At 42.5% G+C, this 27,657-nt stretch overlaps 1 protein-coding gene across 4 annotated transcripts; it reads left to right on the plus strand.

Moving 5' to 3' along the window:
- UPP2 (uridine phosphorylase 2) lies at window positions 1-27,045 on the plus strand. 4 transcript variants are annotated; one of them, XM_028746276.2, is made up of 8 exons: window positions 1-308; window positions 403-508; window positions 8,454-8,571; window positions 11,699-11,857; window positions 17,117-17,231; window positions 18,640-18,849; window positions 23,138-23,284; window positions 25,797-27,045. In XM_028746276.2, the coding sequence occupies exons 2-8, from the start codon at window positions 456-458 to the stop codon at window positions 25,964-25,966; spliced, it is 972 nt and encodes a 323-aa protein (XP_028602109.2). In that variant the 5' UTR covers window positions 1-308; window positions 403-455; the 3' UTR covers window positions 25,967-27,045. The 4 variants fall into 4 exon arrangements, with proteins under 4 accessions (XP_028602109.2, XP_077792492.1, XP_077792507.1 ...); XM_077936366.1 differs by having other exon boundaries at window positions 1-508; XM_077936381.1 differs by lacking the exon at window positions 8,454-8,571 and having other exon boundaries at window positions 3-308.
- The last annotated feature ends 612 nt before the right edge of the window (window positions 27,046-27,657 follow it).

The raw sequence follows: 27,657 nt of genomic DNA on the forward strand, positions 1-27,657 counted from the left end.
GCTCACGTTTTAAGAAAAAACAGGCCGAACCCTTCAGGGTGCCTCCTGCAGGGATGGCTGCCAAACTGTAGATGTGGGGCTCTGGCCAAGGAGAATTGGACATCAGTAGCAGAAGGTTAACCAGCCATGGCCTGTTTGTCTTGCTAAGCCTGGTAATGCAAGTCCAGGGAAAGTCCAGGGAAAATGCCACACCTTCAAAAACAGCCAATCTGAGGCTATGGGCGATCCAGGCATAACTTGCAGCTGGAAGAGACACACTATTCTACACCTGGTGCATCGGAGAACAAACAGTGACTGGGACCATTCCTGTAAATCATTTGGAAGTAACAGATAACAATATATCATTCATATATCTTAGATAGCTGCTGCAAATACTTTGTGTGCTATCTTGTGTTTTCACAGGATAGCCTTTCCTTTGTGTCTGCTTCGGAGTTGTCCTGGGAAAATTGGAAACTATGACATTTCTTTTAGCTGGAGCCAGCAAGACTGAAATGAACAGTTACAATGGGTAAGTAATTTACACACCCAGTTCCTAAATAATCTCCCCAGGTTTGTCTGTCTGTGTGAGATACCAGTGTATTATGACTGTAAACGGGCAAAGTGTTGTGTTTTGCTGTATTGTGTAGATCCAGTCCTTCCACAGCTCTTATGAGCTACTCCATACAGATTATTCAGACCCATAGGGCAGTCTTTAAGTGAACAGTTATATTGTGTAATGACTTTTAGCTGTGCAATGTAATTCCCCCCCTCCCCATGTGCCCCCTAAATCTGCTACAGAGAATGGGAAGGGGGACAATGGAACACATTTAGTGGATCTATGGAGGGAATGGTAGAAAAGGATGGGAAAGTTACATTGTACAGCTAAAGGTTGGTGCACTAGTGTAACCATTTAGTTGAATACCACTCATTATTTTTTTTACAAATTGTTCTGATGCATTAGATTTTGTTTTGATAACTAAACATGGACTTGCATTCCTATGTAGTCAGCCCTTTCCATTTGCAATTATGATTGGAGAAAGGATGCAATCAAAAGCTCTTGCGTCTTTTGAATATCATTTTAATTTAAATGTAGATTGAAACACAGGCTTTAATCAAAGTGACGGGGCAAAAAAATATTACAATAATTATAAAAGAGGCAGTCCAAACTAGGTTCAGTCTAATAAACAAAACATATGAATGTGCTTGCCTTTGCTAAGTTTAGCAGGAAGCAATGATTTTAGGAGGAAGGCCTGAAGCAATAATTAGCAATTCATGAATGGGTAGAATGATCTATTGATTGATTTGCTATCACAAATTGAAAGATTGAAACTATGGGGTTTAAATTAAACTTTAAATGGATCCTACCCTGTGCAAAGCCTGCCGTGCTGAAAATATTACTCAGCCAACGAACATTCCTTGTTTCAAACAATGGATGTGATCCAGAAATGTACCTACCTAATCCACATTTGCTTTTGGGTTTTTGAAGTTGCATTTCCTCAAATAGCTCTTCAAACTGAGCCACCCAAATTAGTTTTTATTTGGTACTTACTTTTTTGGCATTTATTTTTACCCCGAATTTATTCCATGAGGGAATCTCAAGGTAACCCTCAAGAATCTTATGCATATCCCATCTCCTCTATAAAATCCTCTTCTAGAAACTAGGGGGGCACTGAGAAAGGAACAAATTGTTTAAGGTTCATGTGTTGTTGCTTCAGTGTGCATGTAACATATCTGTACATTTGGTGTCATGGGCCCAAGCCTGAGACTAGACAGGTACTGTCCTTGTTGAGCTTTAGGCACACGACTAAGGGGCTTGTCCACACTGGATCTTGACAGCCGCCCCACCCCAGACCCTCCAAGGGTCCCTATTTTCCAGGGGCATCCCTGATTTTGAAAAGCCGTCCCGGTTTCTGATCTGATCCCGGAATGTCCCATTTTCCCTTAGAGTGTCCCTTTTTTCATGTTGGAGGGTATGGAGCTATTCGACCCCCCAGCCGTCTGAAGGAATCCTGTATAGGGAAGTTGTTGTTTTTAATGTTTCATGTTTTTTTATTATTATATATATGTTAGAAGCTGCTCAGAATAGCTGAGGCAACCCAGTAAGATGTATGGGGTATAAATAGTAAAATTATCATTATGAAATGGGATGTCCCTATTTTCATTGGAGAAATGTTGGAGGGTATGCCATCCCAATGTTGTCCTGGACCTTTCCCCCTTAAATGCAAGGTTTCTCAATCCAGGCCAAGGATTGAAAACTCCCACATTTAAAGAGGGAAAGATCTGGGACAATACTGGACCAGTCAGACCAGTGCAAATCCACATTTTGCTCTGCCATGGACACTTTCTTGCCATGGACACTTTTTTGTTCCATCAGGCATTTTAAGATAGTGTTTGGTTTTATAATTAATTTTTATTGTTTCATTTGTGGTATGGTTTATTTTAATGCACACTGCTTAGAAATGCCATTGATTAAGTAATCTATAAATGTCTTCAATAAAGCATGTGGACAACAACAAAAAACAACCCTCCTTGTGCTCTTTTGCCAAGGAGAATAATATTCTTTACCCACCAATTCTTCAAATACAACCTCAAATCTACTTCCAGTATAAAAATGTTGTAATATTAAATTTGTTCATGATCTGGCCAAAGTAAAGAACATAAATTTAAACGGAAGAGGTTTAAACACATGTTTTAACTCTCTGAAATCAATAGGATGTGGAAGTGGTTAACTTTGCTGGATAGTGACAAATCAGTTGCTTGGTTGAAAGGAAGCTGATTAATTAAACTACAAATCTTAAACTAATTGGCAACCCTAATATAATATATGCATCTTTTAGAATTTAGAGTAATGCAGTGGAGATAACCTTAAGTATTTGGGTCTCAGTCCAACACATTTATGCACCTTGGCTTGTGCTATCCACTTTGGAGTAATTTATACTTTTGATTATCCTAAAGCTGTGAGCTAACTGAGATTGCAGTCTCATATACACACTTACCCAGGAGTAGGTTTCACTGATTTTAATGAGACTTACGTCTGAGTAGAAATATATAGGATTGTACTTAAGTCCATCCCATCATTATACTCTGCAATGTCAGGTTTACTATTTGAAGATTGATTCTTGGCACTACAACAGCAAATGAAAGATAAACACAACCTTAAAATGCTTAAAAGAACCCTGTGGAAATAAATTTGCAAAAATGGAGCTGGGTGAGGAGAGTCAAAACATGTGAAATAAGCAGTGTTCAATGAGCTCCAGTACGTACTACAAGCATTACAAAATTTCATCAGATTAGAACAGGCGTAGGCAAACTCCGGCCCTCCAGATGTTTGGGACTACAATTCTCATCATCCCTGACCACTGGTCCTGTTAGCTAGGGATGATGGGAATTGTAGTCCCAAACATCTGGAGGGCCAGAGTTTGCCTATGCCTGGATTAGAATGTAAGAGAAACTCTCCAGGATCTGACCTCTCGAGCTCAGCATCCCATCTCCCACTGTGACCAACCGCTGGGAAACCCACAAACAAGTCACGGGGAGGGCGGTAGCAAGAAGTGACTCAACCAATGGGCTGGAGCCACAACACTAGCTCCATACCAGCTGCTGCTTTCTGGGAAAGTGTGTCCGTGCCCCTCTGCACAGCTCCAACTTCCCTGCTACCTCATCTCTGCCCCTTGCTGGCAAGTGGCAGCAACACTGCTGCTAGAAAGCTAGAATTGTGACTCCACTCCTCCAGGCTGGTATTCAGAGATATAGGGACTCTGTCAATGAAGTTGGCATATAGTTATCATGATTTATAACCACTGATAGCCTATGTAAATTTGTCTGACTCCCCCCTTTTAAAGCTATCTAAGTTGGTGGATATCACCTCACCTTGCGGTAGCAAGTTCCAGAGCTTAACTACACTCTACATTAAAACTACGTGGGTGGTGCTGTGGGTAAAAGCCTCAGCGCCTAGGGCTTGCCGATCGAAAGGTCGGCGGTTCGAATCCCCGCGGCGGGGTGCGCTCCCGTTGCTCGGTCCCAGCGCCTGCCAACCTAGCAGTTCGAAAGCACCCCCGGGTGCAAGTAGATAAATAGGGACCGCTTACTGGCGGGAAGGTAAACGGCGTTCCGTGTGCTGCGCTGGCTCGCCAGATGCAGCTTGTCACGCTAGCCACGTGACCCGGAAGTGTCTCCGGACAGCAGTGGCCCCTGGCCTCTTAAGTGAGATGGGCGCACAACCCCAGAGTCTGTCAAGACTGGCCCGTACGGGCAGGGGTACCTTTACCTTTACCTTTTTACATTAAAACTACATTAAAAGGGAAGTGCTTGATTGTGCTTCTCCTGAATCACCCATCATTCAGCTTCCTTGTAGAACCCCCAGGACTCTAGTATTATGAAAGATGAAGGGGGCGGGAAAGCTTATTTCTATTTCCCCCACACCCTATCTAGTTCTATAAACCTCTGTCATGGCCTCCTTCCCTCAGATTTTGCACTTGCTTGCTTTGGACCCCACTTGCCATTTTTGGAAACAAGTGGTGCAACAGTAGACATGCAAAGTCCGCCTGCTGAATTATTTGGAAACAAGAAGCTTGTGGGGGGGAAGGCAGCTGCAGAAGGACCCAAGAGAGGCAGCAGAAAGTTCTGGCAGCAAAATAGAGACAGGTGCTGGCATGGCAGCCAAACCAGAATGAATCACAAGGGCCAGAAGAGCTGGGAGGGAAAGGCTGGTGTTTGTGGGTGGATTTAGGGTCAACAGTACAAATGCCTCTTGAACAAACGGACTATGGAAACAATGGAATCCCAGCTAACAATCTTTTACCTCCTACTTTGCCATTCACTGGTATGTTTTCGGCCTGTTTGTTTCCTGTTGTCTGATGCCACTTGGTTTGTTTTATGCGATCAGCTTGCTTCTGTCAGTTCCAACGGAATATTTTCCTTTTTGTGTAAGCTCCTCAAAGCAAGGACCTGCCGCTTGCACTCTGCATGGCACCATGCACACTGAGAGTGGTATACACATATGGATAAATAAATGAATAAACAAATAAATCTTATTTGACCTGTCACCAAGGTTCTCCCCTCCTTTTCTTGCCATTCTCATTATTGTGACAGTAAAACTCCATCCCTTCTGTTTTTATTCTCTCTGGATCCATCACCTCTCTCTCCTTTCTGTTTCTCCCTTCTTCCCATTTCCTAGCCTATACTCACATGTGCACCCTCTCTCAAACACCAAACAATGACACCTTTCTCCTTCCACATTCTCAGCCAAATAGTCACCCCATTTCTCCTTTTCCAAAACACCTGCACCTTCCATTCCAGTTCTGCTTTCCCAGACAGCTTACCGTATTTTTCGCTCTATAAGACGCACCAGACCACAAGACGCACCTAGTTTTTGGAGGAAGAAAACAAGAAAAAAAATATTCTGAATCTCAGAAGCCAGAACAGCAAGAGGGATTGCTGCGCAGTGAAAGCAGCAATCCCTCTTGCTGTTCTGGCTTCTGGGATAGCTGTGCAGCCTGCATTCGCTCCATAAGACGCACACACATTTCCCCTTACTTTTTAGGAGGGAAAAAGTGAGTCTTATAGAGCAAAAAATACGGTATTTCCCAGGGGCTGGATTGAAAATTCCCCAGCCTTTCAAGAGGCCACATTACAATGGCGGGTAGGGCAAAAATGGTTGAGGCAAAACACCCACCCTCAAAAAAATAAAATGCACCCCACCCCTTGTTCCAGACACATATCCCTCTCTCCCTGTCCCACACATATACACACACACACCAGGCAAGGAAGCAGCCAGGCAGGCTCACACACATAACCAGCATTTCCACTTTTCTCCACTCCAGCACTGAGGTGTGGGTGGTTGGAAATATGCCTCTGCCTGATCTTTAGAGAGGCTTTCTAAAAAGGCAGAGGGATTTTACCTCCCCAGCTCAGTGCTAAGCACCACAGTTCTGAGATCAGAGACAAACCTCTGTCTCTTCAGAAAGAACAGGCAGAGAGCTTACCTCTTATGTTAGCACTGTGGGCTTCTCTCTTATCTTAATGCTGTGGTCTTTAGATTGGAGACAAGCGGTCCCTTTAACTACCTTACGATGTAAGGTGGTTGTCAGCAGGTAGACATGGTTTGCCCAAAACAGCCTGGTGGACCAAATGGGGAAGCCTGGCAGGCTTAAATAGGCTGTCCTACTCCCAAGTAAGCATACTCAGGATTAGATTCAAAGCTGCACATGTACTGAATAGCTCAAATGCCACAGTATGCAAATGTTTTGAAAGTGGGAATCGGAACTGGCTTGATCACATAAGAAACCCAAATATTTCCTTAAGACAATAATATCTTTAGGATTGCCAGGGAAACAGCAGGAGGTCCAAAAGGGGGCACCCCAAGGGCCTTTCATGCCAACACCCTCTGCAATATGATTAAGATCCCAAAGGTGCAAATAACTTTCCATCCAGCCATTTGAGGCAAGTCCTGATGTTATTAGGAGCAATTAATCTGACAAGGGCGTCCGTATATTTAAAGGTCAAGTGAAAGCCTCATTTCAGTGAACAGATTAATCCAGTGATGTGCTGCTCACTTGAAGAGCTCTCCTCCATTGTGAAAGCTAATCCATGACTGCCATTAAAAAAAAAAAAAAAAACCACCCCAAGCTATTCATTTGCAGCTGCCACTAAATATTATATATAGCTCAACAGAACCATAATATGCAGAGAAAGTATGCCATTGGATCCAAGTTGCTGGCTGACAACAGCAGAGGAGGAATTCCATGCTCAGCTTGTGGGCTTATGATTGGCTAGATGTGAGAAATAGGATATTGTTATGTACTGAAGTTCTCACCCTGGGCCAGCAGGGGGATACTGTAGATAGTTATGCAAATGAAGGATCGAAAGTGACATTCAGTGATTGGATAGTTTTAGAAAGTTGCTACAGTTACGTTGTTCTGGAGCTCTATACAGTGGTGCCTCGCAAGACGAAATTAATTCGTTCCGCGAGTTTTTTCGTCTTGCGATTTTTTCGTCTTGCGAAGCACGGTGTCGGGAAAGTTTTGGAAAAGCTTCAAAAATCACCAAAGTCTTTAAAAACCTCAAAAAAGGCTACCACACTGCGTGCTATGAGTTGCTCCTCGAAGTCAAGTCGCAACTGTATTAACGGTGTTAAGAAAAAGGAAACAAACTTGCAAGACGTTTCCGTCTTGCGAAGCAAGCCCATAGGGAAAATCGTCTTGCGAAGCAGCTCAAAAAACAAAAAACCGTTTCGTCTAGCGAGTTTTTTGTCTTGCGAGGCATTCGTCTTGCGAGGTACCACTGTATAAGCAGGCTGACTGATCTCTTCAGTTCAGTTCTGTTCCAGCTTACAAATAAAGAGCTGCTTTGGAAGAATCACTCTGTCGTCTGATATGTTCACCCACAACTTAACAGATATAGAGCCATGGTCTGATCCAGCAGGGCTCTTCTTAGGTTCTTACGAGATAATTTTGAAATACTGCAGGAAAGGCACTGCCACAGAGAACTTCCATTTTATGGAATTAAGGAAATCAAAGGCATAACGTTAAGAAGACTGGGCGGGTGACCCAGACACCCCAGATCTCCCTCTCTGCCAATGAAGTCCAGCCATGGAGTCACATGCAACAAAGTTGTCCTGTTAGCACAAGGGCTTCTGCTTACACAATAGAACTTGCTCTTTCTCACTGGTTGCAGCTTTTAGTGAATGAACTCTCAGTAGTGCAACATCATGTCATGTGTTATACAGTACTAGGTGCTACAAGGGAAGCGGAAGATAGGAGCGAGTGTTTTTAGCAGCCTCCATAAATCCTCCATATTTATGGCCAGATACTTTCATATAATGGGAACTTCTTTATACTAGGGGCTCTATTTTCAAAAAACAGTTGAAACTATTGGATAGTATCCAACAGAATAGTTCCCCTTATTTTCCTCTCCCTATAATTCTCCCCCGCCCCCCGCCCCCGACCGCCGCTATGCCTCCCCAAATCTGCTCCAAAGGGAAACCCAGAACTGAAATTAAACTTGGAAAAATGAGAAACCAAGAGAAATAAAAAATAACAGATCCACCCACCCTTAGTCACAAAGGGGTCTATGGCAGCCACACAACTTCATTCCAGAGGGCAATCAGAGTAGCAACACAATTTATCTGGGAGTGTACGTGTAGGGTGAAATCATATTTTCTGAAGTACGAAGTATAGTGTTGGAAAACACTGAGAATTAGAACCTTCAGGGAAGAGGTCTGCAGTCAGCATACCAAACGGAGAACAAATGCACATTTTCTGTACAAAAAAAATCAATCATCTGGAAAGAGCCTGGCTTAGACCCAAGTCCTCTTTCTTTCTCTTCGGGCCTCAGCATTATTAATATATAACGAGGCAATCTAACAACTTGCATGAAATTTAGGGTGGTTGTATCTTATTTCACAGTTTCCTCTTTTGTGCTTCTTTCATTGGAGTGTTTTTTTCCTCTCTCTCTCTTTCTTTTTTCCTCCCTAGGAATGGACTTGTTTATGTTATGAACCCTCACTTGGATTTAATGGATGAAGATATCCTTTATCACTTAGACTTAGGGACCAAAACGCACAATCTGCCAGCCATGTTTGGCGACACGAAGGTAAAAAATAATAATAACACAGCTGCAGCATTTCTAAACATCTTTCATCCCTGCTGCTACTTCTCTTCCACGTCTTTTGCAGTTTCCTTTTATCATAGTGGCTTCCTAGTTCTAGCTACAGAGATGACTTAAAGGTCCCACAGGAACAGAGTCAGTGCCATTCTGCAAAGCAACTCAGAAAGTCCGCTGCAGCTACGGTTATGGGCAATTACCCTTTCCTCCTCAGTAAAATAAGTAGACTGGGGAAACTAAACCTGTTTCTGGTATGATGAGCTAAATTCTTCCCTGGGGTAGTTGCACAGACTCCAGTTCAGAAACAATTCATTGAGGAATTTGGCTCGTCATTTTATCATTTCAAAGTTCGTGCAATTTATTACGAGGAAGGGAAAGGGTGTTGCTGTAGCATCTCAGCTGCAAAAGCTCTTAAGAGCTGTGCTGGAAAAAGAGCAACCTTCATCAAGAACCAGACTTTATCAACTACCAGACTTTTAGAAGACATCTGAAGGCAGCCCTGTTTAGAGAAGCTTTTAATGTTTGATGTATTACAGTATTTTAATATTTTTTTGGAAGCTGCCCAGAGTGGCTGGGGAAGCACAGCCATATGGGCGGGGTATAAATAAATAAATAAATAAATTATTATTATTATTATTATTATTATTATTATTATTATTATTAGTGCATTTGCTCACATGCAGAGGTCCTGCAAGCAAAACTTGGGGTTTAAATTCAGAAGTGATGAATTCACAAATAAAGGGAAGTGTTAGAACAAAGAAGGCTGCCTTCTGCCAAGTCCGTTATCTGTCCATCTAGCCCAGTATTCTCTACCCTGACTGGCAACAGCTCTCCTGGGCCTCTGGATCTTTTATAACACATGCTACTTAATTTTATTTTTTAATAGAGATGCTGGGGATTGAATGCGGAACCTTCCTCATGGGCAGCAAGTGCTCTTCGTCTAAGCTATGGTTCTCTTTGCATATTGGCTGCTATGAAAATTAAAGGTGAACACTGCAAGGCTGCTCATTAGCCAAATTTTAATTGGAAATTTGCCCCTCAGAACTGACTGCCCCAGTAGTCTGGAGTGGGCAAAAAATACAAATAATTCATTCCATTTATCTTTGGAACTGTGAAGCCAATGTTAAGCACTTTAAATCCCGCTGATTTCACAGGGAGAGTTAAAACATGCTGAAATGTTGTATTTCACTTTGGCCACAGCATGCCTTAGTTAGTTTCAGCTTTAACCAAAATACTGGCATCAAGCTGCAAAACTCTTTCTAACATTTAGAGCAAAATGCAAAGATGAAGTAACTCGGGAACCTTGTAACTAAGGAGGCGAGCCTTTTCTTTATTGGACATGATTCTCTGGGGTACCTACAGTGAGTTGCACTAAGCACTTGGGATTCTTAATACTGTGTATGATTAGTGTGCATTTATGAATTAAGTTATTTGCGAATCAGGCATTTAATTTCTGAGCCCTGTGGAAAAGATGGCTGTTACATTCATTGCCTTTTTCAGATTCAGAAGCGGATTTTATTTCTATTTTATTTTAAATGTGGTTCCGTATTTTTGCTCACATTTGTAGTTCCTGGTGTTATCTCTATAATTCTGTGCAATTCTTGTCGTTTTAGTTGATGCTGTTGAATAAGCAATTAGACCACACGCTATTTCAGCATCTGGTTCTACTTTGTTTTCAGAAGAAACAAGCACTAACAGTTTATATTCAGTGCCCACATTAAAACGACAGTCAGCCGGATTTACTTTTAGCTGAAAGTTACGGTCGCTTCGTATGAGGTATTTGGCTGGGACGAGCCTCAATTACAAAATGTATATATTAAACACCAGATAGGAAATACCAAGACATGGGTTTTGGTGATAATTCTTGTGTGTCCCCCCCCCCCTTTATCCCTTTAAAATACAGGCAAAATTTCATGGACACTAGACATTTATGGCAGACCCAGATATATGAAAGTTTTTTTTTTAAAATCTTACATCTGCCTCTCCTCTCTCTCTCTGGTAACCATCTGATAGAACCAGAAACATGACACAATGCCGTCATTCCCATGCTCACATTTCATTGGCTACCACTTGCAGAGGCAGGGAAATTGGAAGGGTGATAATGTCGGGTCACACATTATGATCTACTGGCTGTTCCTAGACAAAAAGGAGGAAGAGGGGGAGCTGATACTGCTCAGTGTTGTATTTCACTTTGGCCACAGCATGCCTTAGTTACCGTATTTTTCGCTCTATAGGACGCACTTTCCCCCCTCCAAAAATGAAGGGGAAATGTGTATGCGTCCTATGGAGCGAATGCAGGCTCCTTGGTTTCAGCGATAGCAATGCGAAGCCTCCGAAGCACAGAGGGAGAGCTCTCCCCGCGCTCCGGAGGCTTCGCGTTGCTTTCGCTGAAGCCGCCTGAAGCCCCTGGAGCGCAGGGAACTACTGCTGTGCTCCGGGGGCTTCAGGCAGCTATCCGCAAGCCTTTGGAGCGCAGCAGGAGTTCCCGCTGCGCTCTGAAGGCTTGCGGATAGCCGCCTGAAGAGCGAGAGGGGTCGGTGCACACCGATCACTCTTGCTCTCCAGGCTTCGCTTCGCTGGAGAGGCACTGCACAGTTTCCCCTCTCTGCGCAGCGCCCCTTCAGCGAAGGGGGAGGAGAAATGGAAGGGGCTCCGTTTCTCCTGCCGCTTTGCTGAAGGGGCGCTGAGCAGAGAGGGGGAGAATCCCCCCCCCCTGTTCTCCCCCTCCTATGGTCCAGTGTGTCCCATAGAGTGAAAAATACAGTAGTTTCAGCTTTAACCAAAACACTGGCACCAAAGAACCATGCATCTCATAACATCATCCACCTCATTTCATGACAAATAAATAAGGACAGAGGAAACTGAACAACTTGTTCTCCTAAAATAAAATATGCCGGCATATTTTAAATCCGCAAGATTTCCTGTGATAACCGAGATAAAACCCACTTCCATAGTGCTCCTTGCATGCAGTCTTGCATAAATGGGCCAGGCAGTCTACGTATTTACCCTTCTTTTCCAGGCGTACCCCACTTTGGCTATAAAACCGTATCTTATCGCCAGCGCATGCCAAGTCTCTGTTGTTGCTATGGCTGATAATCTGATGATTTATTTCCAGTTTGTCTGCGTGGGTGGGAGCCCCAACAGAATGAAAGCTTTTGCTCAGTTCATGCATAAAGAACTTGGACTCGAAGGAGATGGCAAAGACATAAAAGATATTTGTGCCGGGACGGACCGATACTGCATGTACAAAGTCGGGCCGGTGCTCTCCATCAGTGTAAGTACGTTACAGGGCACCCAAAACACTTCCATTAACGGCACAGCAGTAACTGATGACTTTAGCACATTGTTCACATCTCTTATTTAATATTTAATGTGGATCTAGCAGTTGCGAGAGGCACTGCAATGAAAGGCTTTATAATCAAGGGACTTCGCAAGAAGCCAAAATACAACTGCTACAGCTTTTCAGGAATCACCCTTATTACACTTGCCCAGCCAGTGACTTAGCCTTGACTGGCAGGCAGCTTTTTGATGAGCAAGAGGCTCTTTCCGTCTTTATGCTTTCCACTATTTCTACTGGCTCTGCCAAGAACGCCTGAGGCCACATCCTGTAATCTCTTTACATCCCTTGAGTGTTAAACCAGAAATATGGGAAGCTGAACAAAGTGGTTACCTTGAAAATGCAGAGTCTCTGCTTCGCAGGCTTGCAGATCAGCTCCTAGTATGTGGATTGCACGGCCCACGCTGGTCCTTGAATGGTCACTGTTCGCAGTATGAAGGAGGAATGGGGTGAAGTCGCAGGCGCATATGTGATGGCGGGGTTGGATGTGCTCTAGAGCAGGGGAAGCCAGCAAGGAGCCCTTCAGATGTTATTGGATCCCATCATTCCTGACTATTTGCCATGCCGGCTGAGGTGGATAGGAAATAGTACAACAACATTTGCATGGTACCATGTTGGCTACCCCTGCACTAGAGATTCATGCATGCTTCTTCAAAGCCAGTAAATAGATAAGCCCTGAGATGCAGGCAGAAAACCAGGAATGAGCAAAAATGGCCTCTCAAAATTTTCCATGCTAGTTGTGGGCAACCAAACACTCTCTCTCTCTCTCTCTCTCTCTCTCTCTCTCTGTGTGTGTGTGTGTGTGTCTGTCTGTGTGTGTGTGTGTGTGTGTGTGTGTGGCATGGGTAATTTAGGAAGGGGAGAGGTGAACTTTTGGAGAGAGGGGGACCTCTTCTAAGAAATTTTGGTAAATTTGGTGTTGAATGGAACTCGATGAGCTATAAGAATGAGACTTGGAAAGGGTATGGGCCTTTTGTTTTCTTCAGCAATGTTAGCGTAGTATTAAATACGAAATGCCGTTTCACCCAGCATTCATGAATAGAACTGGGGCACCCATTTCACCAAATCTTCTGCAAGGAAATTCTCCACTAGTTTAGTAGGAGCTCAAAGACAACAAAACCAAACCAAATCTTCACAGGAGGATTGGGGAGAAAGCCAGAACAGATTTAGGAGATGCCCAGGGTGGAGGGGAACCACTGTGAATACAACCCTAAGGTTTATATTCAACTAAGTCTTACTCAGAGTAGACCCACTGAAATCAACGAACTTGTGTTAGTCAAGTCTCTTAACTTCAATGGGTCTACTCTCAGTATGACTAGCATGCTTATTTACTATATGCTGGGTTGGTAAATAAAGGCATTTGTCACTGCCATCATACTACATTTGCAGTGTAGGCATGTAAACACTAGTCCCTATGAAGCCTCCCAAAATGTAAGGTAACCATTTGTCCTTCCAAATAAAAATATGCAGAAGTAGTTGTCTAATCCCTTTAAAAGCTGTCTGAGGTGGTGGCATTCAGCACATCCTGTAAAAGCAAATCCTATAACTTTACTATGTACTGTGTGAAGAAATACTGTACCTCCTGTTGTCTGACCTGTACTTTCCACCTCAGTTCACTGTATCGCCCTGGGTGCTAATGTTATTTGGGGGGGGGGGATTCTCTCTAACCACTTTCCCCACACAACCCACTATCATATCTGCCCTTATTCACCAATGTGTTCAGTGAGGTGTACTCTCTAGTAAATGCGCTTAAAATTTCAATCATCATGTCCCCGTAAAATAGGTCAGAATCCAAGGCCTAGTATTGTTAAACTGTCACCCAAATTACCCGTTTCTTGAAATTCTAGCAAATTTCTCATTTCTGAGTGGGTACGTTCCATTTTATAACTAATTTAGCAGCAATATCTCTTTCATTCCCTTCAGACACTTCTCGAGCAGTTATTTCCAATCCGATCTTTCAGGCATTCGAAAACGCTACATGTTTTAAACTTTAATATGCTGAGTGAAAAATTGCTGTGGCTTGTTCTTGCTGTTTCTATAAATTATTTCCCTGTTCTTTGGATACATGGAATGTAACAGATGTACAGGCCTGCCTAGGAAATTCCCTACCTACATCTTTGCTAGACAAGTGAGACTTAAGATTAATAGGCTGGGAGCACAAAATTCACTTCCCATGCAAGTCAAAGGGGGTGTTTTTGTTGTGGCATTGAACAGAAGCTGGATCAGTTTCAATGACTATGATTTATCCTACCCTTCTGTCTGAATCATGTTGTATGTCTTGGGATGCCACCGCATATTGACTTTGAAAGGCCCTTGCGCTACCTTATTAACAGAGGAAGCACACATTTTTGTTAAGGCCAGCAGTCTTTAAGGTGAAGTCTTAGGGTCACTTCCTGCGGAACGCAGGTGGTGGTATTTGGAGGAAAACACTGTGCCAAGCATGTACGTGCCCCGGGTTGCAATCCACAAGTGACTTGGGATGTCAGAAGCTCGCAGTGAAACCAGCTTGAGAATGTCACTTAAGTTCTGTACAAGTCAACCCGATTTTATAGCTCTGGGAAATATAGTTTACTGACTTAGGCTATGTACACATGAGTGGCTGAAAATGCAGGAAGGTTGCCCACCCCCCACCCCCATGCTGTGTTTCAGGTTGCATTTGCACTTGCTGTACACACCGCAAGTGCAAATGTACACTGTACATTACCGGATTTGTTTCTCTGAGCCGGTAACCCCCAGTGAAGCTGCCTGTGCATGTGCTGCCATCTGTGCATGTGCAATGGTTGTCTGAACTGTGCACACCTCAGCTTTACCGCAGCTTGCATTTTCAAATCAGATGCAACCTGGTTTGAGACGTGTTTCTCAAGAAACTGCAGGATACATTAGGCTAACAGTGGTGGGAGTGCACTGGAGAGGAGAAAACAGTAATGATTACGCAGGCAATGTGTACATGCTTGCCTCCTGCACTTATTTAGATGTGCAGTAGCTTCTAGTGGCACCTATTGTAACAGAGGTGGGGAGCCTCCCCCTGCCTGCAGATGCTAATGATGAACTACAACACGCATCATTCCTGACCTCTTGCCATGCTGGCTAGGGTTGGTGGGGTCCATATTCCCCACTCTTGCACTGCAACATTCTCCATCATCTACTCTGCACATGGCACACTTCAGCTTTTTCCTAAGGAACAGCCTTTGAACCAGAGCTGAGGGGAAGGAAAAGCTGCTGGACTCAGGAGAGCTTCAGTTGCAACTGAGTGGCCCAACAAATCAGTGTCCTGAGAGGAGAAGCAGCACAAAAGTGTGTGCAGGTGGGCAAGGGAATGGAAAAGCAAGGCTCCCAGAAAGCTTCTTTGGCACCCTGGTTTTTTGTGAGTGCAGGATTGCACCATTAAGACTGCGAGCTGGCAGGCAGGCAGGCAGGCAGATCCTGGTTTAAATCTTGCCTTGGGCTCATGTTGTGACTTTCCACAATCCACTTTGCTTTCCACCTCAGCTCCTCATCTGCAATACTGGGGAAATAATACTGACCTATGTTGCAAAAACTATTAAATAATCCATGGGAAATGTGCTGAACATTTTAATCTATGCACACACACACTCTCTTAATTATTGGTAGTAATCTAAGCAAGGTTACTATGTTTACATGAGGAGATCTGTCCCACTGAAAGATACAATTATGCAGAACCCTTACAAAACGATGAATTTGCAGCAGAGCAACTCAGTGGTAAGGCAACTGTTTTGCATGCAGAGGGTCCCAAGTTCAATCACTGGCATCCCAGCATCAGGCTGAAAAAGTGTCGGTTTCAAAATTGTGGGGAGCCATTTCCTGTCAGTGTAGATAATGCTAAGCTAGACAGACCAGCAGACTGAATCAGTACAAGGCAGCTTCCTATCTTCCTATGATGATGATGGGACAAAAAGAGCCAGAGCTTTTGATGGATTTGAAAGCGAACTTCAGATTTGCACCATGTTAATTTGAATTAAGACTGATGGGATACATCCATACGATACAAACTCTAAGTTGTGCAGTGTTGCTGTTTGATGGTTTGAAAAAGCACTATGTGATTTAGTTTATAAAACCAAAAACTGTCGGAATCAGCACATTTCAGAGCCAATGCAAAGTGACATTCGAGTGCAGTGCAGAATCCGCTTGTAAGCAAACATGAAACATTTAAGGCCCATCCAAACAAACATAAACACATTTCAGTAATGTTTCAGTAATGTGAGAATTGTGTTTAGCTCTGAAAATGAGACTTCAATGTGCTTTACTTTGGTTAGATTTGCCTCCAGCCCTCCCCCCCCCCCCACCATTTCTTTTAGAAATAAGATAACCCTGTGTGGGTATTATTCCTGTTTCAGTGTCTAGTTAATGGAATGTATTGGAAAGCTATATTTAGTTATTGCAGTGTTTTGCACTCACAAGTCATATTGGGTTATATCCAATTTTGATGCAGCAGGAAGAATCTACTGTGGAAGTGGGGGCGGGGAAAGCAGTTTGTGTCCATTCCTCCTCTTCCCTACAGAGCCCAGTGCTCCCCCAAAATCTCACCACCAACCCCCGAAGTGACTTGGGGGTGCTGGGAACTACAGAAGAAAGGGAACTGGCAAAAATTGCTTCCCTTTGCTTGTTAGCAGATGACTCCCACAAGATCACCAGCGCTAGAACACTGAGGACACTCAGGACAGTGAGGTCCAGCGCCGAGGGCCTTCTGGCGGTTCCCTCATTGCGAGAAGTGAGGTTACAGGGAACCAGACAGAGGGCCTTCTCGGTAATGGCGCCCACCCTGTGGAACGCCCTCCCTTCAGATGTGAAGGAAATAAGCAGCTATCTTCTCTTTAAAAGACATCTGAAGGCAGCCCTGTTTAGGGAAGTTTTTAATATTTAATGCTGTATTGTTTTTAACACTCGATTGGAAGCCACCCAGAGTGGCTGGGAAAACTCAGCCAGATGGGCGGGGTATAAATAATATATTATTATTATTATTAGAATGGCCAACTGGATACTAGCCATTGCTTTCAATGGGGGATAGCAAAGTTAAATGCCCTTTCCCTTGGCTGGACCACTCCCCACATATCCACTGGCATAGGCTTCTATTGTGCACCAGTACTTTTATGCTTAAGGTTATCATTTTGATTTTATTAAAATCAGTTTGGCTTAGAATGTATAAAGTTATATTGCTTCTCTTTTTTTTCTTAACAGCATGGGATGGGTGTTCCATCCATTTCTATCATGCTTCATGAGCTAATCAAATTGCTACACCATGCAAAATGCCGTGATGTTACCATTATACGCATCGGTACTTCAGGGGGATTAGGTGAGCAAAGAGTTTTGCTGCTACCAGGCGCAGGAGATGGAAATGAAAGACATCTCAAGAAAAGGTCATGTCTTTATGAGATTTTTGTACTTAAAAAAAAAAATCAAGTCAACAAATATCAACCTGCTAAGATATATGAAAGATCACAAATATGTATTTTTCTAATGTAGCATCAGCTTGAAAACACAGGACTTGATGTTCTTTTTAAAGTCATTTGGATTTGATTTCCCCCTAACTGACCCAAATACCAACACATATGAGTGACTGATAAAAACACACACACACACACCATGTTATCCATATTGTGAAAATGCTTTCCTCCAATGACCAAAAAAATGTTCTAAAAATTTAGACTCCTGCTTTTTTAAAATAAGGATTTTCCATAGAATTAAGAGGCAAATACTGTAAGAATCTTAATGAGAAAAGAAAGTCCCATTGCAAACACCAAATGATAAACTCCCTCTTGAAATGAGTTTGTACAATGAGCATAGCTGACTGGACAATTCTGTCTAGGTACAAAGTAACTGACGGCCCTTTCACCCACTGAAAGTTATCTGAATGAGATCCAGAATTATATGTCACTTTTAAAGACCTGATAGATGGCAATCACTGTCATGGCCCAGAATGCCCTATATACACTTGATAACTGGGGTGGTACACATGAGTAACATTTTGTGTAAATGGCTGTGTGTATGCCATACATTTAAAGCACACACAAAGAATCCTTGGAACTGTAGTTTGTTAAGGATGTGAGGCAGCAACAAACTACAGTTCTCAGAATTCTTTGAGTAGAAGCAAGGGGAAACAAGTAGTATAAAAGGTAAAGGGACCCCTGACCATTAGGTCCAGTTGTGGCCGACTCTGGGGTTGCGGTGCTCATCTCGCTTTATTGGCCGGGGGAGCCGGCGTACAGCTTCCGGGTCATGTGGCCAGCATGACTAAGCCGCTTCTGGCAAACCAGAGCAGCGCACGGAAACACCGTTTACCTTCCCGCTGGAGTGGTACCTATTTATCTACTTGCACTTCGAGGTGCTTTCGAACTGCTAGGTTGGCAGGAGCAGGGACCGAGCAAAGGGGGCTCATCCCGTCACGGGGATTCGAACCGCCGACCTTCTGATCAGCAAGTCCTAGGCTGATCACCCACAGCGCCACCCGCGTCCCTTAACAAGTAGTATAAGTGCGTTTTAAGTGTAAGGTGTGGATGTATCCAATTCCACCTCTATGAAAATTCAATCACTTCCCTCCCACATGGCATGTAACCTCATGCCAGTCTATTTCTTGCAGAAACTTAGCTGACTAGCCAAATGTTTTGTTATGTCCATGATCACCGAGATCAAGCTTCCTATAATGTATAATTGTGGGCTTATTTAATGCAGTCTTTTAACTTTATCCCCATTTCTGTTTTCAGGGATTGAGCCTGGCTCTGTTGTAATAACAGACACGGCTGTTGATTCTTTTTTTAAGCCGCAGTTTGAGCAGGTGATATTGGACAATGTGGTAACGCGAAGCACGGAACTTGATCGAGACCTTGCTGAGGAACTACTTGAATGTAGCACACAGATTAAGGATTTCCCATCCCTCATTGGCCATACAATGTGCACTGATGATTTTTATGAGGGTGAGTGGGAACTGCTTTATACACTTAATGATTCATTCTTTTAATCCCAAACTTAAAAGTGGGAGGTTAGGATATGAAAACATTATAAAGGTCATGACACGGCTTTGCCAGGTTTTGTCTGGTGCTGTCTACGGGCTTATGGTTACTTTTATGGGCTTATGGTTACTTTTATCCTTGTGTCTTTTAGATAACTTAAAGAGCAACCCCATACATGTGTACTCAGAAGTAAGTACCATTGCACCCAATGGGACTTACTTCTAGGATAAGATAAGAGCCTTAAATGTTGTAGAACAAACAGAAATGAACAACAGTGCAGTCTTAAAAACATTTAGGACAGAAGCAATTTCCATTGAATTCAACAGTTAGGCTTACTCCTGTGTAAGTGTGCATGGGATTGCTTCCACTGACTGTACAGTGGTACCTCGGGTTACATTCACTTCAGGTTACATACACTTCAGGTTACAGACTCCGCTAACCCAGAAATAGTGCTTCAGGTTAAGAACTTTGCTTCAGGATAAGAACAGAAATCAGGCTCCGGCGGCGCGGCAGCAGCAGGAGGCCCCATTAGCTAAAGTGGTGCTTCAGGTTAAGAACAGTTTCAGGTTAAGAACAGACCTCCGGAACGAATTAAGTACTTAACCTGAGGTACCACTGTAATCCTATGTACACTTACCTGAGAATAAGCTTCACTGAACACACTTGGACTTATAGAGCAATTCTATGCATGTTTATGCAGAACTAACTTTCTTTACCTACTTTCCTAACCCACTAGAATAAACTGCAGTAATTTTTACCTTTGAAAACATTTGAGAGGAGCATTCTGCCTCTCCTGTTTTTACAGAATATTTCTTGAAAGAATTGTTTTGAAGGGAAATGAGGCAACAGTTATCTTTAATTCTTCTATGGTTACTTATTATTTTAGATGTGTCATAATGTGGTGAAATCAAATTCAACCACGAACATTTATCAGATAAATAAATGAATACTGAATTTTTCACCATATCTGGAGGTAGCTGTTTGAACAAGTGCCCACAGACTGTATATTTTTTGGTTACTACATAATGTGGAGTCTCATCTGCAAGTGAAAAGAGATCTAAAGGGAAAGTATTACATAGTTGTTAAAAGGAGTTTAAGGTGGCGTACATGGCTCTCTCCATCCTCACTTAATCTTCATTAACAACCCTGTGAGATAGGTTAGGCTGAGAGGCAGGGACTGGCCCAAGGTCACCCAGTGGGCTTCATGGATGAGTGGAAAATTGAATTCTGGTCTCCCAATTCCTAGACCGACACTCTGACCGCTACACCACAGTGGGTCTAAAGTGCCAAGCATATTAGAATCAAGTTTATAAGTTTTCAGTAATGTAACATACTTTCCAAACAATAGCCTGGTTCTCATTTCACATTAAACCATGGTCCACTTGCCCACCATGGACAAAATAAGCCAGAGTCTGGCTTGTTGAGTCATCCAAACCTGGCCTTGTTTGCTTTGCCCCAAGCAACCCAACAAGCAATAACCAAGGTCTGTTCTTGGCTCATCGTTCATAGTTAGTTTGGGGAAAACAGCAAGCCAACCCCCTTAAAGAAAATCAGCTGAGGCCTTTCAGCATGTGTCTCCCCACCATCAGGGGTGATGCCGATATCCATAGGGCAGAGGTCTTTTCAGCTGTGGCCTCACCTGACAATGACACTCCCCACCCCCCTGTAGACACCGGGGGGGGGGCTTTTATATGGTAAAGTTTTTGGCAGCTGCTGCTGTTTTTTCTGCTGTTTTACATTGTGGTTTTCTCATAACGTATTTTCTTTTTCTTAATCTTTATTTTTTTAAATCTCTCTCTCACCACACACACACCATGACAGTGAATCCAACTTTCCATTTCTTCCTTAGAAAAATCTAAGGTTCCCTTGATAACAATTGCCCATCCATCCCTCATCCTCAACAACTTGTACAAATTCATTGTCATTCTGTAAGAAACGACCATATCGTATTAAACAGTTAAAGTAAAATAGCCCCTTGTCAATAATCATAACATCATGTTAGCAGCTGGATTACACTCTAGTTACTTCCTGTGACAGGATTATAGCTTCCAAAATTACTTTACAGAAGAAAAATGTCAAGAAGTGTGGCATTTATGTAAATAACCATTAGCGCCTCTGTGCTACCTTAGAACCTTTTCTTTGGAGGCAATTAAATGCTGTTTGCAAAGTGGATGAAACAGAATAAATGGAGAATTAATAATCTGAGGCCTATTTATAAACTGTTGGATCTGTTTGCAAGCACAGCCATCTGTGGTTTTGCTCAAGGCCACATTTTATCAAAGCCATTTCAGAGGATTAATGCAGAAATGAAAACACAATGAAATGGTTTGCCCAGGTTTAGTACAAGATGAAGGTATGTGCTTGGCATATTCAAAAGTATTACTTACAATTAAAATAAGCACAGCTTATTATGCTTCTCATTAACAAGAAGCCTAACTAGATAGTGTGCTGTTGGTGGGATCGCCAATCACAGAGTCTGTTATAAACATTAAATGGCAGGTGTAGGGGGAGGGGACATTATTGTTGGTGGCACTGGAAGGAAGGCTTACGTAAAAAATCATCTGCCCCACACAGAAATTAGCAAGGGGGGGGGGCAGAATCTCCCACAACATGGCTGCTAAGAAAGCCACTATTGCAATGTGTAGCCAGGCCCTTAGATTCCAGCTTCTACTTAAAACAATAATTGGCAATGCAATCTTATGGATAGCTACACAGAACGCAGACTATAAAATGTGTAGAGTACAAATGAGGCAATTGTCGTGCTATTACGATACTTCCATTACACTTGACCCTACTGGCCATGCTGGCTGGGTCTGACAGGTGCAGAGGTCCAAAAACATCTGGAGGGCCACAGATTCCAAATTCATCACATATAAGAATGAAGCAGAATGAGATCCCTTGCACTATCCTTTATTTTTATGAGGAACTAATATTTGGTGTAGTGATATATGGAAGTGAGATAGTGATGTATGGAAGTGAGTGGAAGTGAGAGCTGGACCATAACGAAGGCTGATCGCCGAAGAATTATGGTGCTGGAGGAGACTCTTGAGAGTCCCATGGACTGCAAGAAGATCAAACCTTTCCATTCTTAAGGAAATCAGCCCTGAGTGCTCACTGGAAGGACAGATCGTGAAGCTGAGGCTCCAATACTTTGGTCACCTCATGAGAAGAGAAGACTCCCTCCTCCTGATGTTGGGAAAGATGGAGGGCACAAGGAGAAGGGGACGACAGAGGACGAGATGGTTGGACAGTGTTCTCGCAGCTACCAGCATGAGTTTGACCAAACTGTGGAAGGCAGTGGAAGACAGGAGTGCCTGGCGTGCTCTGGTCCATGGGGTCACAAAGAGTCGGACACGACTAAACGACTAAACAACAACAAAGATTTGGTGGCACTAATTAAAGAAACTACTTCCCAGAGCATTTAATAATATTTCTTTCCATGCATATGTAAACATTTTATACTATTTGAGCTTAAAACTTTGCATTTCAATACAGATGTTCCCACCTTCCCTACACCATAGCTTGGTGCTGTATTTTCCTCCCTGCAGGGTTAAAAAGCAGCAGGAGATTGGGGCATATAATGCAAGGGCACGCAGTGCACCACCTCCTGGCTCAATAAGTGTGAAAATATGTGCTGCTCCAGTTAGGAACGTTAAAAGTCATGCTGGCGAACATTACCAGATCAAACCACCTGCTAGCCAGTACATACTAGCTAAGTGGCACATACATCTCAGATCAGGTGGGTGGCTATACAACCACCAAATTTCTGTCTCCCCCACCCGTGAAATGTCAGCCAATAAACAGTTCACTGCCTTAAAGCAGAACAGTGGTAAAACAAATAGAGATTGTGTTTTGTGGGCTCCCCAGCACTGGATACAATGCTATTGTCTTCTAGTGTACTGGTGCTACTGTTGTTTCATTACTGTTTTGTGCTGCTTTCCTCTGCACGGGATAACAGAGCGCATTATCCTTAATTTATTGAATCTTCGCCATAGTAATACAATGTTTTCAGACTCCGCATTTTTATATGCCTCTTTTGCGCTGTTTTGTTGGAATGTTAAAAAATACATGGCAGATAAGGTATTAATATTTCAACGCGCACGCTATTAAAATAAAAAATTCCTGAGGTTTTCGTTTAAGCAGAACGTTGGCAAACTGGGTTTTCTGAAGAAAGCATTCTTTGAGACTGCAGTCAGCTCTGCCAACACATGGAAGTATAAAATACTTACATTTCCTTTTCTTTCCTTCTAAGGTCAGGGACGATTAGATGGAGCGTTGTGTTCCTTCTCCCATGAAAAAAAGCTGGAGTACTTAAAAAGAGCTTACAATGCTGGAGTTAGAAACATAGAAATGGAGTCTACTGTATTTGCTGCTATGTGCAGGCTTTGTGGCCTTAAAGGTAAGACAGAGGGTAGATCTGGCTTTAAATTTGTCTCCCTCCTTTGCTGATGCTTCCTCCTTGCAACCCTCTTCTCTGAGAAGCACAAAGCGCTTTTCACCGCACTGTGACTGTCCACCATCTTTAGCTAAAGTGAATAATTAAGGCCCTGCCTTCACTGACACAGTGTACTTGTGTCTGATTGAGGGATGGAAGCGTCCGTCATTTTGAGTTCTCTCCGTTTCTCATTTTCTAATCTTAAATTCAGTTCTCCACATTTTGCACCAATTTGCAATTTTTAAAAAAAAAAAAATCCTCAAGAAAATTCACCAGGATAATAAACACATTTTTGTGTATGCAGTTTTGGCTGACATACACATTTTTGCAAGCAATTTTCCTACACAGAAATATCTTCACTAATATCTTCCTTATCATGCATCCTTCCCAATGATATATGGAACGTTTGTAAACATTTTATAGAGAACTGCATTACAGAACTTGGAATAACAGGATGGCTGTGTTTCTGTGTGCATATTATTTCAGAAAACACAAATCTGATAGATTTGACTTGGAATATGTATTACAGTGAATTTCTTTGCCATACGACATCTGAATGATACTATTTCTTACTGAAAATGGAGGTTCGTATGACTGAATGCTCCTTCTCTTCCCCCCTCAAAAAATTATCTGTACACAAAATCACAAAATTTTGTTCTTATTTTATTGGCAGGGAGAAAATTAGGCTAGAATCGCTTCCCTCAAGCTCTTAGCACCCTCAGGCAGCTGTTGAGACCTCAGTTCAAATAAGCAGCTGCATCACAGCAACTGAACTCATAAATCCTCTACCCTTTTCTGGAATCTGATCCATAGATCCAAGGACTAATACTGAGAATTTATTCGAAACCATCATTTCCCCAAAGGAAAATCTGGTCCTGGCTTTTCAGATTTTATAAATCGATTATATGAGATTGATTGGGATGCATTGTACCCAAGGGGGAGTGGATTAATGATGTTAGAAAAACCAAAACATTTCAAGCCAGCTTGTGAAAATTTTCTAAGACTTTCATGTCAGAGTGTGTGTGTGTTGTTTCATTTTATAGTGGCTGCAAAGGTCACTGAGTTCCTCCTGACATTCTGGGGGTTGCATCCACTGTTTTTATTCAAGCTATTTTTAAAAGCTGAAGATATAAAGATCCACTGGTCAGAGCTTACATTTGAACTACTAACAAGAGCATTTCAGGAAGAATTTCTTTGTGCTATGCATTCCCTTCCATACCTCTCTTGGAATCACAACCCTCGTTGGATTTTTATTATGGGGTTTTCTTATGCGGCTGTATAAGGGCAACCGAGGAAAATAGGTTTATAATCGTTTACAGGTCACACTGATGACCTCTACCAATTATAACTGAACTGCAGCTATGAAGGCTGCCAGTTTCTTTAATAAGAGTAGTGGCATGGTAAGGAATGCCAAATAAGGGTGAAGTTTTTACATTACAGTCAATAGCTAGGGTGGCAATGTGTGCAACTTTGCAGAGGACCATCTTCTATTTGAAGGATTTAATTTAAAGATGAACAGCAATAAGAAGGGAGAGCAGGGACCTTGGTGCTACCTGTTACCAGTTAGCAAACTTGGACTGCAGAACAGTATTAAATTTTTTTTAATTAGCTCTAAATTTCCATTGATGATGTAAATTAGCATATGCAAATCTGTCTTTTTTAAAAAGATGCATCCCCTCCCCCTCCACTGATTTTCCACAGTACCTCCCCTCACCAAGAAAAACAGCACCTTATGGGAGCAACTTTTACCTACCCTCACTGATTTATTTCAGTGTGCTTAAGAACTGGAAGGTCCAATCTCAGAGCGATAGATGAATGCTCCATCAATAACTAAGTTTGCCTTGAAGATTTTTTTTAAAAAAATCATTTGACAATGTTTGAAAAGCCCAAATGGTTAAACTTTTCTTCCTGTTGGTCCTCCACTCATTTTCCCAGAAGTAAAAAAATGCCTTATGCTTGGGAAGGAGTTAATGGGTACCGGAAAGCCCCTTTCACACATGAGAGGATCTCATTGGTTTCTGCAAGGAAATATGGTCAATGGTTCCCAGCTGAGAAATGATGCTCTGCACAGCATTTGCAGTGCATGGGCACAGAAAGGATTGGGGGGGGGCTTTTGTTAAAGAGGGGCAGAACCTCAGTCAGCTATGTATTTTTATTGAGGGGCAGCTGCCCCTCTCTGCCCCCCCCCCCCGGTGATGCCCATGGCCACATGGAGCCACTTGTTTGTAAAAGAGACCTTTGTTGCCAACTGTTACCCGCTCCCCCTTTCTCAAGTTAAAGCTTTTCCTTTTCCTTCTGGGAGATGTAGGGGAGGCTAGTAGCAAAGACAAGTTGGTTGTAAACAAACGGGCTGCAAACAAATAAAATTAGATTCCAGTCACCATCTCTGGGAAGATTGCGTTTGGTCTATGTATCTGATATAAAAAAACAAGCCTGAACCTCTTGTTTTCCCTTCTCCTGTTCACCTGGCTTCTAGCTGCAGTCGTCTGTGTGACTCTGCTTAATCGGCTTGAAGGAGACCAAATCACAGCACCTCACGAAGTTCTTCTGGATTACCAGCAACGACCTCAGCAGCTGATTTCATTGTTCATCAGAAAATGCCTTGGATTATGGAACCCTAATGGATTATCAGAAGATGTCATCTAGAACAGATACGAAATTGGATATTCTCTCTCTCTCTCTCTCTCTCTCTCTCTCTCTCTCTGAGTCTCTCTCACACAGATTGTCTTTTAAGTCTCAACATCTAGACCAGCCTGCTGCCCTCCATATATTGTTGAACTACAACTCCCATCATTCCCTGGCCATGCTGGCTGGAACTGATAGGAGTCCAAGAATATTTGGAGGGCCACAAGTCAGTCTTCTCTGCTATAATCTACTGACAAGCCTTCAATCCAAAAGTCATGAGGAAGTTCCTTTTCATTGCACAAATATCTGAACGGAGCTCTCTCATGCCATGCATCTGACAATGCTTTGCCCATGGGTGTCAGCTAAAGCAGCCAGTGAAAGGTATCTTTAGTTATCATTAAGGGCTGTTTATAATAGCGAGCCAAGCTAACTCTTGTACCTCAGAGATTACTTCCCAGTTGGCTCAAAAGCGAATCTACTACTCTTGTGTGTTACTGTTGTTCAGCACACCTGTGAAGAAAGGCTAGAATATTATCCTACAACACAGTGGGGTAACATTTCATTTTAGACATCTGTCAGAAATTGATCAAACAGCCTGGAAATGTTTAGACAGAACATGTCAATGTATAGCAGCTCCACAGCAGCACAGAAAAATGTTCCTGGTTGATTATACTGTGATCCTAGCTGAATATGTAGCACTTTAATGTTGATTTCTACCTGAGCTTTTCAGTAAATACCAGGTGATGAGCTGCATGATGACAGAGGAACCCAAAAAATGGAAGGCAAAAGGCATTATGAATTCAGAAAATATGATCAGAAATTACTACCGACAAGTACTGTATTCATATTTGCTTACTTATCAGAATTCACATGAGGAATTGTCTTCTTTTTCTAAATGTAAAAAGTGTACCTTGTGCCGGCTTAGGAGTCCAATTCTTTCCATAACCTATTTGCTTTTTAAACTGCTGTGTGCAATTGCATTTGAGATTGTGCTGCTTTGTAATAAGCTTAAGTTATTTATATACTTCATTGTTTAATATATCACATTACATCTGTTTAACACTTCTGCAAAATTGGTTAATAAAGACTTTAAAAGAGAATGAGGAAAGACTGTTGGGGGTGGGGAGTGATCATTTATCTAATAAATATTCATGAAATCTTTAATATAGTATGTTTTAAAAGACAGAGTGGGGCACAGAATCATATTACGGCATTTGCAAAAAAGATGTTTATATATATGTATATTCTAGAGTTTTATTCTCTCCTTTACTTTAATTTCCTTTGTTTGACAAGCAGTAACAAGTATCGGGTTCAAATCCTCAATTGCTGGACTCTTGGAGAAAGTGGGTTTGTTGTGCAAAAGCACCACATCAGTTTCTATTGTGCAACCTGAATTTGTTGGTATGTGATTGAATCCCACCCGAAAATAGCAACAGTCTGGAACCACCAGCAAAACAAGTTTCTAACTACACATATAGGTTTAATAGCTTTGGTGAAACAGGAGTCCAAATTTTTCATGACATCTCTTTTATCAAGTTGTACCCTGAAGACACTTCTTCCTATGAATCAAGGCCAGACGGTATTTTTAAATCATGACATCAGCCCCAAAGTAGCCCAGTTGCCTCAGAGCAGTGGTGTCACACAAAAAAAGACTGTTTTCTTGGGTTAATGCATTCTTCTACAGTAAGAGATACGCCTCACTTAGGCTGCAT

This window comes from Podarcis muralis, chromosome 1 (assembly GCF_964188315.1).
Source record: "Podarcis muralis chromosome 1, rPodMur119.hap1.1, whole genome shotgun sequence".
Classification (NCBI taxonomy): Eukaryota; Metazoa; Chordata; class Lepidosauria; order Squamata; family Lacertidae; genus Podarcis; species Podarcis muralis.

Bases quoted from the DNA above. Each gene is read 5' to 3' on its own strand.
- UPP2 (XM_077936366.1), top strand. From the start codon at position 456: ATGACATTTCTTTTAGCTGGAGCCAGCAAGACTGAAATGAACAGTTAC. The intron at 18,850-23,137 runs GTGAGTGGGAAC...TTTCCTTCTAAG, and splicing joins CACTGATGATTTTTATGAGG to GTCAGGGACGATTAGATGGA. The intron at 23,285-25,796 runs GTAAGACAGAGG...CCTGGCTTCTAG, and splicing joins CAGGCTTTGTGGCCTTAAAG to CTGCAGTCGTCTGTGTGACT.